General features: G+C 34.3%; 1 protein-coding gene and 1 long non-coding RNA gene across 3 annotated transcripts in view; both read left to right on the top strand.

Moving 5' to 3' along the window:
* Positions 1-2,260: 2,260 nt before the first annotated feature.
* Positions 2,261-2,743, top strand: LOC134236812 (uncharacterized). Its single transcript, XR_009985726.1, has 3 exons — positions 2,261-2,363; positions 2,462-2,523; positions 2,639-2,743. It is a non-coding gene; the product is annotated as an uncharacterized LOC134236812 (long non-coding RNA).
* Positions 2,744-7,121: 4,378 nt separating this feature from the next.
* The window catches only part of LOC134236811 (serine--tRNA ligase, cytoplasmic-like), a 13,198-nt gene continuing 5,479 nt past the window's right edge, over positions 7,122-14,840 (top strand). The window contains exons 1-6 of one of the 2 annotated variants that reach the window (XM_062718949.1): positions 7,122-7,340; positions 10,226-10,296; positions 12,898-12,981; positions 13,454-13,612; positions 14,458-14,598; positions 14,801-14,840. The exon at positions 14,801-14,840 is cut by the window's right edge and continues 116 nt beyond it. In XM_062718949.1, coding sequence (XP_062574933.1) covers positions 7,205-7,340; positions 10,226-10,296; positions 12,898-12,981; positions 13,454-13,612; positions 14,458-14,598; positions 14,801-14,840 — 631 coding nt within the window. In that variant the 5' untranslated portion in view covers positions 7,122-7,204. Of the gene's footprint in view, positions 7,352-10,225; positions 10,297-12,897; positions 12,982-13,453; positions 13,613-14,457; positions 14,599-14,800 lie in introns of both variants that reach the window. The other variant, XM_062718950.1, reaches the window with a different exon arrangement.

Below are 14,840 nucleotides of genomic sequence, written 5' to 3' on the forward strand. Positions count from 1 at the left end.
CTAAGTCTAGTAAGTTGATCCTTACACTGCGGGATAGGGAAACCTGCAGTCCTTTGGATAAGTCTGCATAAACTGAGATCCTGTGTCCCAGTAGGTGTTGGCACAATAAAGACCCCTCACTGCTCAACAGCCCTGAGTGCCAAGCATCGGTTAAAATTTGCAGCCCTCCAACAGCAAGTATTAGCGTCTCCATATGATTGAAAAATTCTCAAGAGGGCGCTCAGGGGCGTTAACCAACCGACCAAGAGACGATGATGTAAAGTTTGAGGCTAATTGTTTATAGTTAAAAGCAGAAAAGCAGCTGATCGAGAAAATACATTATATAAATGGTTATACACAATCCTTCTTGTCCACACATGAGTCCTCATCTCACAAAACGTGGAGTATATACCCAAACATTAAAAATATACAACTAGTGAACTACCTTTTGCTACAAATGTGTTCAAAAGCAACATGATCGAACGTTTAAACTATCTTTTCTTTCGATAATCCGTATTCTCTATTAAACAGTTGATAACTCATTTACCCCACCCAGGGACCTATATACTAATAGTATATAGGTCCCTGCTCCACCCCCTTTTTCAAAGGGAAGACATCAACTTCTCAAAAGGGAATAAATCTGCAGAGTCACATCACAGGAGTCGGCAGTTTTATCAATAAACCAATGTAAACATAACCTATGAGCTTCGCGAGCGTGGCGACGCCCGCGAAGCTCATAGGTTATGTTGATAAAACTGCTGACTCCTGTGGTCACATACAGTGACATACGACATTTTCTCTATTTCTTTCAGAAAATATTCATGAACAAATTGTCATTACAAGTGGCTTAATAAAGTTGTATAGCTATCTCAAGCGTGAGTGAGGCCTAGGGTTCTGTAATAAATACATCACTGTTTACACCAGTCTTTGATTTCCCTCCATCTTCTTGCCATCCTGGAAGGTCACGTGCAATATCACATGACCAACTCAGATGTGCGCTGAGGAGATGAAATATGTTTGATTTTATAGAAAATGCTTATGTTGAAATATTTTAAAGAGAGAAAATGTTGATTTTTATAATTGTATACTCTATAACAACAGCTAATTATAGATCAATAGTAACCAATTCTGGTAGTATTAAACACATGTTAAAAGGGGGAGGCTTTTTTCAGTCTTGAAAATGTTCGTTGAAAACCTATATTTCCCTAAATTTTCTTGTAGTATAGTTAAACATTTTGATTAAAATAAGACCCTCTATGCTCCTATATTCTGTTATGTCGCTATACAGGAGTGTAGAGGATATAATTTTAATTAGATTGTATAGTAAAATTAAGGTAAATCATAAATGTATGAACAAAATTTGAGTCATGAAAGGAGGTTGGACCCCCCCCCCCAACCTTCCTCCCAACTAACACTCGAATTGGAATTTTCGAGGGTGGACAAATTAGCCCCCACCCCCTTTTGCCTTTAAAAGTAAAATTGGCACCACCGCCCCCACCCGCACCCACCCACCCCACTTGCAACTTTATTACTTGCCTGTCATCAAAAAGTAGTCGGTTTTAAGGTCAAAATCTAGTAAATGAAAGGTGCCTACAGATTTATAAAACTTTAGAAATAAATTCCTTTATTGATGCTTTACAACTTTAGCTTGGTCAAATAAGGTGTTTCGGGGCATAAAGTAAAGTACGGGAAAAAGAAAGTTGAAATTGATCATGACGTCATAATGGATCTAGCACCAAAAAATTAGTCTAAAGTTATTTACTAGATCTTGACCTTAATCAGATAGTTTCTGCATATATTTACGATAATTTTTACAAACCAGAAAGATAGAAATACATCTTCGAATTTACCACATGAACACAAATACATGTTACTTTATTTTCATTTTTTATTATTTGATAAACGTCAAAGCACATCGGCTTCAGTTTCATGACGTCATAATGAAACAATGAAGAATGACATCACAATAAAAACATCTCATTGTGACGTCACAATGTCCTTGGTGAAAATGGTGAAAACAATGTTAGAAATGTTTCGTGAATTGTATTCAATGGTGTTAAATAATCTCTCATGGATATATGAAGTATCCATCACATTGACAATTCTAATTCCTCTCTGTATTCAACATTTATGGTAAGTATAGCCATTTGAATATACTGAAGACGAGAACACGCGCAAGATCTTTTCATATTTGTGAATGTTACTTTTCTTCCCTTTAGGTCTGATCAATCATACTGCTAATATTTATATATTTCTTTAATTTATCAATTTTTAGCGTTGAACCACCACTAACCTGGATCCAGTACGTCCTGGCACCTCTTCTGGGATACATGGATTTCTCTGTGGAGCCTAGGTGTGAATTCCTGGGACCCTACTTTAAATATGTAAGCTTTTAATGAAATAGCAGTCTAATGTCCAACTCCTCTAATAACCAACTCTTTTTTATATCAGCATTGCGGTAATATTTTTTCTTTTCTTTCAGCGTGTGTACAAATATGTAGTCACTCGAGTGATGAAGTTGATCTGGAGATTCTTCCTAAAGAAGTAAGTTCTAAGATGCACTTTTCTCTAGTAAACCATATAATTTTATTTATTTTTCATTCATTTCATTATTTGTCTGTTTGTTTGTATGTTTGACAGTTGTGTTCATTTATTTTAGACGAACTAGCTGGTATCGACACAACAAGCTCGTGTTTACAGCGTTTTTGGAGTTCCTGTCTTGCCTTATTACGTTGGTTTTACCCCTGTATAAAATCTATTTTTGGTGAGTGTCACATTTTATAAACGAGAATCACTTCAAGATAATCAAGAAGCATCTACTTGGCTTTGGATTGGGTCGAACTTAGTCAAATATCTGGATTTCAAAACTGCGTTCGCATGGATAATTCTCACAAGTCAAATTGCAAGCTTCTAATTAAGAAGCTCTCTGTTTTTCACAAATTTCACTCTATCCGAAACATCGGGAAAAAATATGCATATTTATAAAATTCAATTCAAGACAAAAAGCTGAAAAAAAGGGGGGGGGGGGGGGAAAGGGGTGTTTCTTTCTTGTAACTGTGTTAAGTACTGGTGTTCAGTGTCGAAATACATCCATTGCAATGGCGGAAAATGATTAGAAATATTATTTCAACACATTCGGATTTCCTTTTATATATATTTCATTTACTTGTTTGCTTTATGTACACCGAAATAGTAATCTCGTATGAAATGATGAACCATGTCTCAATCTCTCTTAATTTTTTATTCTTATCAAGTCGTATATAAAGATTAAGCCCTTTAGAAGCGACATCAATATTCTGAAAAATGTACTTGATTAATATATCTTTTTTTAACTCATCAAACTCATATACAGTTAAATAAGAATTCATAAATTGTAGCTTTTATATCACCAGCTTTGCATTTCTCATACATGTGTACACATGTGTAGATTATTTTCCTCGACATACATGATTGACATGGCCGCATATATACAGTGATTTCTACTAAGTATTTTAAATAAATAATTTATTTTGCAATGTTTTTAGTGAGGAAATTCAGGAAGGATTTCCCCCAAAATGCCTGTACTACTTCGGCTTTGTCAGGCGCAGAAGGTGTCCAGTCTTGGTCGTTTCTGACGTGAGTATGACTATCCTAACAAAAAAAATGTTTTTAAGGTACGTTTTGCCAAGACGTAGTGGAATTCACAGCATGTACACATGTAACCAAAGAAAAAAAAACATCATCTCACATAGGCGTCGGAACCGGGGGGAGGGGGGCTAGGGGGGCTTAGCCCTCCACTTTTTTGCAAAGATAGACATAGTATAGGCATTGAACATTGCGGCGTAGGTTTAGCCCCCCCCCCCCCCACTTTCCATAGACAATTTGCAGTAAAGGCAAAATAAGGGAAAAGTAGTTGGAAAGTAGTAGTGTTTGGAAGAAAATTTGGTACTGAAAGAACTTCGCCTACCCCCCCCCCCCCCCACCCCCACCCCACCCCACCCCGAAATAGGATTTTTATGTTTGGACAATGGACACCCCCCCCCTTTTTTTTTGCTTGTCAGGTTTTCTGTAGGTCTAAAAAAAATTATCTTATCTTACACTTGCCCCCCCCCCACTTTCTATTTGCTTCCGACGCCAATGTCTCATACCCTGTTTGGGAGTAGGCTTTTTCCTATTTGGAGCTGACAACCCACCCTCTTTTTTTATCAGACTTTTGTAAAAGTCTTTTCTTATTTTTATATTATGATACATTTTGTATGTGATACAGAAACAAGTATATATGAGGGGGAATCAAAAGGTTTGTGGACCTGTGCGATAAAATCGACAATACCCTACCGTTGAATATTACATGCACATGCGCAGATCTAGAGTTGGGTGGGTGCGATGTGTGGACATACCCTGGAATTTGATGAAATATTAAATGTATATACTAAACCAGCTAAAAGTGACCTTGGAACCCCCCCCCCCCCGAATACGGTAACCTGTTTTAAATTTTATAAAGTCGCAGGTTTCTGAAGATCTCGAAATGAGCACTCCCCCTCTCCGAAATAGGTTTTACACATTTGAAAAAAAGAGTTATCGCTTCTTTTTTTTTTACTTGTCAAGAAATTTCTGGGCTGGATTTTTTTTTGGGGGGGGGGGGGGATCCCCCTCCCCCCAAAAGGGATCCGCGCCTGCATGCACAAAAGACAAGATAGGATAAAAGCCCTCATTATCGCCTTCGGGTTTGAGGCATGTTTCTTAGAAATGCACAATAGCTTACTGTTAAAAAAAAAAGAAGTCTGTCAATTTTTAAATTTTCTCATTCTTTGTTTTCGAATTCGTAAAATGTAGAACACATATTGTTTTAGCTATTTATCCCTGCTAACAACCATACTTGCAAGCAAAACACGTCCCCACAGGCGCGTTTCTTTATTCCCTCTAACTCTTTTACATGAAGGGATAAAAACAAACATTATTCTGGTGTCGAAAATTAGAATTACTTGGAAAATAATTAAATTAATCGGAACGCCGAAGGAATGATGTTATTTTTTTTTTTGGCATACACTCACACTCTACTGAGTCGGTCGGGCTAAAAAATATAATGATCTGTTTTCCTTTGGCCCAACTTCCACCAATTTTTCCTTGTTTATGATTTCCAGGTAATTCGCCGATATTTCTACTTCACACTTCCAAGGTGGTGCCTGAGGATTTTTCTTTGGTGGAGAAATCGTACACAACTGACAACCCAGGCAACCGAGGACTGAAGGAGTGAAATGGTAAAATTCCCTGTGTTATACAAAGTTGCCAAACGTGCATGTGGTTTAGGTGTACAAATTAAGTCATATAAGGGACAACAGATACTCGACGCTACATGCACATATTGTTGATTTACATGTATCTGATTTTAATATTACAATTAAAATTTAGAAAAAATAACACACACTCTCACAGACACTCTCACAGACACTTTCCTTTTTTTTACTGTATACATGAAAATTTTCGCCCCGTTTAATTCATTTTTGTACTTTTTGCTAACTTTTTGTTGGGCGAATTTAAAATGAAGCGAATTCAAAGCTTTCACAGCTTACATGTAATTTCTTAAACGGAACTATGATCAGTCTACGACTGCATGGGCGAATTTAAAACGGAGCAAAATTAAAATTGTTCGCAAGTGCATAGGGCGAAAATAACACGGGGCGAAAATAACCATTTACATACAGAATACACAAAATGTGATATTTAAAACGATTTTTGGATGATAACATCGGGGATTGACGGAAACTAACGCAAAATGTACATGTAATAAGCACTTTTTGGTCGCATGTTACATTTTTGGCACATAATTGTTGTGGACAATGCAAGGTCCCGTGTCGCAGTAGGTGCTGGCACGAAAAAAGATCCCTCTATGCTCAAATGGCCTTGAGTGTCGAACATAGGACAAAATTTGCAGCTCTCCACCGTGGCAAGTGGTGGCGTCTCCATATGAGTGAAAATTTCTCGAGAAGGACGTTATACAACATACAAACAAACAAACAAACAAAACTAAACAGACAGACAGACCTGTGACTAAGATACAAACTTTACCGTTTTTAAGGACATTATTAAATCTAATTGATTTTTAAAAATTCTATTTCTAACAGTTTATTGAATACTTAAGTTGGTCGTATATTGATATTTTTTCTCGTATTTTTATTATTTCTTAATTTTTATTACTCTGATTCTTATTCGTACGAAGAAACAATTCATTTTATTATTGAAGAGAGAAAGAGAGAGTTTTAATTTTGCTAGTCTGCAATGCACATGCTTTGTAAACCAGTATGAAATCGTAATTCAATGTCCAACATTTAAAAAAAACACAATATATTTACACCTGACAGCAAATAAAAATATACTCATGTAATTCTTTTTAATTTCTATATTTCATGAATGTGCCTATCAAAAAATAGAAGAAAACTGATCAATGAAATACCCCCCCCCCCCCCCAAACACGTGCTCATGCACGTTTCTAATTTGCAACGGCTGATTTATATATACTAGGTATCAATTGATTTTAAAAGGCTATATGAAATTAATAAATGATAATATCAGATCTAATGTAAGAATAAGCATATGTTAATTTTTGCTTTTCTTTTCTTCGTTTATTTTATCTAATTAAAAATTATTCTTGTTGCATTTGCTGAATCTCAACGCAAAATGTCACAACGAAAAATTTAGTACTCCAAAATGTTTTTTTTTTTTACATTTTGCGTTGATCTCGACGCAGAATGTAATTACCCTAAAATTCTGTTTTTATAATTATTTTGCGTAATTACATTCTGCATTGATATCCACGCAAAACGTCATAACACAAAATACAATAATTCCAGTTTGTTACATTTTGCGTTGTCATTACATTTCGCTTTGTAACAGTTTGTAACAGTGCCTGTTAGATCCCTAGACAATATTTCTTTGATCCGCGCCGTAGCACTCTGACTCTGACATAATTATTTTTAATTACATGTAGGCCTATTGTCACTTATTTAAACAATTAAGTTTAGGATAAACTTGCCTGCTGTCTGTTAAACAGAATACAAATGAAAAGAATTATATCGAGGCAATTACACTGCATTGCGTGAGAAATGCGATAATTCAACATTGCGAACACGGAAGTACTGTAATGTTATGATTTCGTTCTCTGCGCAAGCTTATTTCAGACTTCCTCTCCACGTTGAGAAGTAGACACCGGCGAAATTGTTGTACCATTTGGAATATATAAATCGCAATAATGGTTTTAGATATTGAACTTTTTAGGGCAGATAAAGGAGGAAATCCTGACAAAATCAAAGAAAACCAAGCCAAGCGTTTTAAAGACGTTACCTTGGTGGATAAAGTAGTTGAAAATGACACCCAGTGGAGAAAAAGTAAGGGATATGTTGACAGGTTAACCTGTCAAGAAAATAATGTTTCTCACTCAGTGTTTGTTAAAACTGACAATTTATTAGCAGTTTTGCGTAAATATAGCAAGGAACAGCATGTGAATTAGGTTTTTAACTAAATATAATGATGATGCAAGTAAGTTGATGGATGATGCAACTTACAAGAAATAGACTTATACTACTGGAAAGCTGTTTTGGAGCCAGGTACAATGATTGTCTGTATAGATTGAAATAGCCACATTGCTTTATTAAGCTATTCGAATAGAGTTTTCCACAATTATGCTAAAAAGTTGCAAGTATGTGACAATAATGTCTGCAGAACTGAAGCTCACGGGTTCGGCCATGTCTAGTTAGAAGTAACACGAGTAATGTCACATGGATTAAGTAATGGAATTACTAATATGTTGACTGTGCGACTGTTGAGTTAGTGCTGATGCTTATTTGGTTTTATGAAGATCAGGCTCGTCAGACCAAACGTGGCATTTGGTGCGTCAAAACTCTGACGTCACATGACGTCATACATGTGATTCTTCCAGCGGGAGGCAAAATCTCCCAATTTTTAACCCCCCTTCCATCCCTCCCGATTAATTTTTAAATCTTCTGTGCTTAAAATAATTCTTCAAATTAAATATATTTTGCATTACTTTTTATCATGTTTCTTAAAAATGCTTAGAATGACAATACATTGAGATAACAATGGCAGTGCAATAAATTTTCACAGCAGTAGGCTTCGTAGTAATCAACATGAGGTCGTATAATTCGGTTGTAAAAATTGGTGATATATCAACTTGATAAATGACCATCAATGTTTTATTGCTGAATTGCTGAATGCAGAACATTGTAATTAGTTGCTAAAATACCCAATTGCCATCTTCCAATGCTGCGGTGGTCATTAAAAGATACAGTTATAATATGGGTTACACTTTAGTTAAAAATAGATCAAACTACAGGGTGTTGCTAATAAATATACCTGACTCTACTTCCACTTTGTTGTATTTTTAGAGAAATTAATTTTATCTCTTTATATTCTATTTAAAAAAAAATTACTGACATAAAATATGTTACATAAGACCTATATATGTTTTACTTCACTTACTGCTAAAACTATACTTCACTCTACTTTGTTGTATCTTTAGAGAAGTTAATTTTATCTCTTCATATTCTATTTAAAAACAAATTACTGACATAAAATATGTTACATAAGATCTATATGCATGTTTTACTTCACTTACTGGTTGATGTATCAATACCAAATCAAAAATAAAACAAATTATTTTAAAGCTAACCTTTATGAAATAGAAATTATTTTAAGTAATTAAGAGGGAGATGACATTTTCTAGGGAGTTGGATGGTCTTTCACAATTTGAAAAAATGTTGATAAAAAATCTCCAGTCCAGTTTTGAGACCCAAACTCCAGCTGAAAAATTTCAAATCTCCAGTTGTGATTGTTCAGTTCTGTCACATGTATGTGACGTTGTAATGTATAATTGCATTACCAAACCAAAACCTGAAAATTGCTGATTTTAGTGAAGAACCATTCTCTTGACTATTTGTCTGCAATATGTTCAATAAATCAAGGCAAATTTATTTAAGGAATGACTCTAATTCTTGGCCAAATTATTCGATAAAACCTGGTTTGGGTCAGTTTACGCTTTATAATCCACGAAGCATGGATACAGATGATTCAACTGGTTGTCAAGGGAGGGGGGGGGGGGTGTCCCGGCCCATACCAAGCCAGATTGTACAGAATAATTTGTGTTCCTTTTTGTAAATCAACCAATGAGAGGCTAGAATACAAAGAAAATTAAATAAATTATTATTTGTTTAACTTTTCAGGGTTCGACACTAACATTTTTAGGCTTTGGTCCGGCCGAACTAGTGCTTCTTTACTTTTACTAGTCCGCGGGTAATTTTATTAGTCCGTCAAAAATAACAATAAATAAATAGAATTAATGTTGCAATGTCCTTTTTTGAAATAAACAAAGCATTTACATGAAATGTTTATACCAAGATTTCGTTGAAATCGCACAATCAGGAACTACGATCGTATTCCCGATCTCATTCGTTTTTCTCTATACATGATTACATCATCTAAACATCCGACATCTTTTTTATGTGTCATACTAAATCATGATCACTTAAATGTTCAATTTCATATCGATGAGTCCTAAGATTAAGCACCGAATAGAATCAGAATTACCTAACTTCCCGCCTAGAAGCTAGAAAACTAAAAATAAATATGGGGTTTTCCACTGAAAGTTGTCGAAAACTTGAACATCGGTAAATTCTGTTTTCTCCCAAGAAAATTTTATTAGTCCCTTCGGACTAATTAGCTACAATTTTTATTAGTCCGAATGAAAATGTATTAGTCTGAGACTAACGGACTAACGTTAATGTCGAACCCTGCTTTTGTTTGTTATTCTCGTGAGTACATAGCCTTACAAAGTGATGCATTGTGGGTCCAAAGTAACTGCTGAAAAAAATTCTATAGAATGAATGTGCAGTAGTCCAAATTTTCTCTTCCCCCAGGCATTGTCATTAGAGCTCGCTAAGTAAGAAAGAATGATCAAAAATTTTAAAATTTAAGTCTGTACATATTGACATGTAAGAGAATATAATTCTGTTTTTTCAAGAATATTAAATATGATCTAAAAAACTACACATGAAAAACTTCAAAAAGTGTTTCTGAAAAATAAATGTTCCCTAAAAATTATTACTTGATTGATGAATAAATGGATACACAATGATTTCTTCCACATAAGAAACTCTTTGGAAAATATTACCAACCCTTATAAAGTCCAGATTCAAACATTGTAAATTGTATATCCTAATTAAAAGTTTTTGAACCATGGAATTTTATTTGATTTCAGAAAGGTTTAGAGCCGACTTGCTGAATAAACAGAAGAATCTCTGTAGCAAAGTTATAGGCGAGAAAATGAAGGTGGGTATGGCATTAAAAATATTGATGAATTAGATGATTTCAAATGCTTTACATTTATTAAGATAAGATAAGCTTTATTTAAAGTCAGTATGCAGGGATTGACATTAACGGTTGTCCGATTGCCCGGGACAAGTAAATTCTCAGTTCGGGCAAGTGAAACTATCAATTACTTGTCCGATCGGGCAAGTGGATATTTCTGATAGAAACATTTTTTTAATCTCACATAAGTTTATAAACAACACAACCCAGGATGAATTAAACACTTGAATTTCTGCCAAAAACGGGAAATTGTTATTGCATTCGGAATATTAATCCCTCGGAAGCGTTTCTGGATAAGAAATCGGGTTTGTTATTCTGTTTTCATTCGTTGTTTAAAAAATACGATTATCTGTCTGACAACTTACGTTACAGTCTTATTATGAAATAGAGATTACAGAATACTTTCTCTACCCAATTAAGGAATTATATGAAGAACACCAATTATTTACGATGCACGGTGTATCTTGATTCAAATCATAACAACTCTCTTCCTTCTGGCTTAAAATTTCAAGCAAAAATCATTAGGCCTAGAAAATAATATTCCTGCAGTACTCTGTGTGTTTTCAAGATAGTTAAATGACAGGAAAGTGTTTTACATACATTGCACATTTACAAATGTAGCATCACCAACATATCAACATTTTTCCGGCTGTTAACATCGAAATTGAGATTAATTTGTCAACTTTTATATTTATAACAAATTCATGCAGGTACAATAACTTTTTTTTTTCAAAAACTTTGGGCAACTAAATTTTGCATTTGGACAAGTCAAAATTGTAGTTCACTTGCCTGAAGGACAAGTGGAAATAAAAGTTAATGTCTACCCCTGGTATGGTAGTTAAAAAGTAACACAAGCTCTAATGAGCTTTTGACTGACATTTTTAACGTATACATAACAGTAAAACAATGAAAACATGCAGCACTATATAAACATAGAATTACTTGCAACAATACAGCACACAGTCTAATTTAAAGGACATTGTCAGCCAAAGAAAAGATTGACACACATGCACAGACACACAAACAAAAGGACACAACTTACCTAGTGGAGCAGGCTGTACACTCACAGTCCTTACCGCTCCAAGAGGCAATAATAGATTTAAATTGTAAAAAAAATTGGTTTGACATTTAAAATGTTCAGGTAAGGAGTTCCATAAAACTGGTGCTGCATATCTAAAAGACATTTTGCCATATGACGTAGTTTTCACTTTGGGTATTTCTAAAATGTTTGAATATCTAAAATTGTATTATCTTAAAACTCACCAAGTCTGACAGACATCTAGGAGAAAGGTCATGTAAAATCTTAAAACATTCCAGAGCCATGTTACACATTCTTCTAATCTCTCAGGGATTTTCCACTACCCCGTGTAGGGCCGAATATGGGCCCCATTCCCAACTGCAAAATCACTCTTTTTCCCAAAAATGAACAGCAGGTGTTCAATTTTTGAATGCATGAAAACTCCACAAAGGTAACTTGATCAAACTTGATGTAAAACAAACATGGTCAGGTTTGAAATCTAAATGAAATAAACAAAATTTGAAGAAATTTGACTATAACTTCATAATATTGATCCTCTGAATTATACTTCTGAATAATCCAGAAAAAATCAATTTCATTCATTATAAGTTTTTATTTCTTGAAAAATATCATGCAATAAAAATTCCCAAAAAGTGATAAAATGTCGTTAAATTCCCAATTGTAAGGGCCTGGGCCCCATTCCCAAAATGGTGTGGAAAATCCCTGTCTCTAATGATGGTAATTTATTAATGTATATTGCAGAGAAACTATGTGTATTCATTAATTTTCTCAAATTCCTTTTGTTTGTTTTTTTTTTTCGGCATGTACTTTGTAGAAAAAGTAATTTGTCATAATTTTTATAATTTTCAATTTAAAATGTCACAAATAATTAGAATGATGGTAACACTACGCAAAAGGTTTTGGGGGGGGGGGGGGTAAAAACCCAATCACAAAAAAGACAATTATAAACCCATGCAGTTACTTTGTTTACTGAATGACTTGTTTTTGTCTTAGCTGGAAAAAAAGTTGTAACATATTTTCAATGAGAGTATGTGCATGTTTTATTCTTAATGCTTCTTCTATGTTAATTAAATTCCCCCAGGCCACAAATTAATCTGCCTGCAAAAAAGAATTTTATTAACTATGTGTAATTTAATTCAATTTTGAGCTTTGTGTTCTTTTACAAATTCTTGCATTATGTCATTTTCAATTAAGGACAATGGTCTAAAAGGAGCAACAACAACCTTTTCACAATTGGGAAAATGATTATTCAAATCAGTATTATAAGATAGTAGAAAGCAATATATGTTATTTTATCTAAACCTGCTTTTACAAAATAGTTAATGGAAAATTTCATTGCCAAAAGAACCAGAAACCAATATTTTAATGTATTAACTTTGACAGCACTCTTTTTGTTTGACTCATTCAGTTAATCTCATGGGTGGAATTGGTAACACTGAAATATACACTTTATGAATTCATTGTGATCATCAAACATTGCAATATAACATTACTTATAAACATGTATTGATATATTTTTAAAGGCAAAAGAGGCACAGGGTGAAGACAAAACAGTACCTGATAATATCAAAGGAAACTTAGAAGAGTTCACCAAAGAGCAAATTCAGGTTTGTATCCTTAGTTATTATTTATATTCAGAAGAAAAATGAAAGAATAGGATAATTATAGTAATTTTTAAATTACATGTAAAATGGCTTGATTGCAAAATATACAGATGTTGAACAATTAAAAAAAGGGGGTTGAGGGGGGGGGGGGGTCAATGTGAGATTTACCAAAACCGGAAAACAATTTTTTTTAGCAATAGTTATTCAGGAAAGTTGAAAGAAAAATAGAATGAAAGCATGGAATAATTATAGTAACTTTTAATTTCAGATAAAAAAATGTTTGTTTAGAAATAATACAGATAAAAAGAATGAGAAATTCCTGAAATTTTTTAAAGCCTATATTTTAATTTTTTCAAGCAAAAGTTTAGCTTCATGGCTTTCATATTGTAGACTTATCTCATTCATTTATGATTTATTTTTCAAAATTTAATGTTGTTGAAAACTCTATTCTTTAAAAGGATTATTTTTATCACAGGATCTGACTGTAGTACAAATCAAAGAACTCAAAAACCTGATTGATGAGCAGATGAAAGTAAACGATGCTGAGTTAATTAAGCATGAACAGGAAAGAAATGAAGCTCTTAAAGAAATAGGCAACCTTGTTCACGAGAGCTGCATTATCAGCAATGATGAGGTAGGAATTGCTTATTATATAGGTAATATATTGTATATAGATATTCCTAAAAGAAAAAAATTCAAAGCTTCAAATACTTTCTTACATTGTTGTTAGCTGAAAATGGTACAAGTTTTATGTTAAAAAGTAGACCAGCATTCTTTAACACTACTAGCTATGCAAAGCATTACTTAAACTTTTATGTTCGGCAGTGATTGACTTGTGTAGATTTTTATACGTCCGTCTTAAGACGGGACGTATTATGTTATAGGCTTCGTGTCCGTCCGTCTGTCCGTCTGTCTGTTAGCTTTTTCGTTTCCGGCTCATAACTTTAATACTACTAGGCCTAGGATTACCAAACTTTGTCATCTGATGCATCTTGGGTAGAAGGTGTGTCGCGCACAAAAAGTAGGTCGCTCTGACCTTTAATTAAGAAGTTATAGCCAAATATGGAAAAATCCTTTCCGGCCCATAACTAGAAAACCATAAGACCTACAATCATCAAACTTGGCCAGTTTATGCATCTTAGGTAGAAGGTGTGTTGCGACCTATTTCAAGGTCACTGTGATGCCTACATCACAGGGGATGGATAAATGACAAATCATCGAAATCTTAGAATCAAGGTTGATGTGATTTTCTTGCACCTAAACTGTTCAAGAAAATTGTAATTTTTTGACGGGCGTATCATGCTGTGGCGCGGCACTTTATTTTCTTCTGTAATGATAAATATTTTGCACATTAATCTGCTTTGCATTGTGCTTTCATTTTATAAAGTAATAGTTATTTGGTATTCATGATGACAGAATCATTGTAGAAATATTTCATAATACTTAAACTAATATTAATCTGAATGTTTGTTTTGTCAGGATGAGAATGGAGTAGAGAGAACGTTTGGAGACTGCGAGACCAGAAAGAAGTACTCCCACGTAGATTTAGTGGTCATGGTAGATGGGGTGGACACTGACCGGGGATCAGTGACCTCCGGGGGGAGAGGATACTACCTTAAGGTGACCAGAGAGGCTGTCTCATTGTCCAAGGCAAAAGCTTGAGGACAATAAATACTCATCTATCTGTCAGTCTGTCTATCACATAAATTTAAAACTTGGTCATAGCTTTTGGATGAGAGAGGATGAGACATATTTCAGGCAGTGAATTTCATGTGAAATGATGGTTCTGAATACAGGTATGCTTTTATTTTTTATATTTCAGGGACCATTGGTGTTTTTAGAACAGGCTCTTATTAACCTAG

The sequence above is a fragment of the Saccostrea cucullata genome, unplaced genomic scaffold (genome assembly GCF_032062105.1).
Source record: "Saccostrea cucullata isolate Sc308-1 unplaced genomic scaffold, CSIRO_AGI_Scuc_v1 ctg3240, whole genome shotgun sequence".
Taxonomy (NCBI): Eukaryota; Metazoa; Mollusca; class Bivalvia; order Ostreida; family Ostreidae; genus Saccostrea; species Saccostrea cuccullata.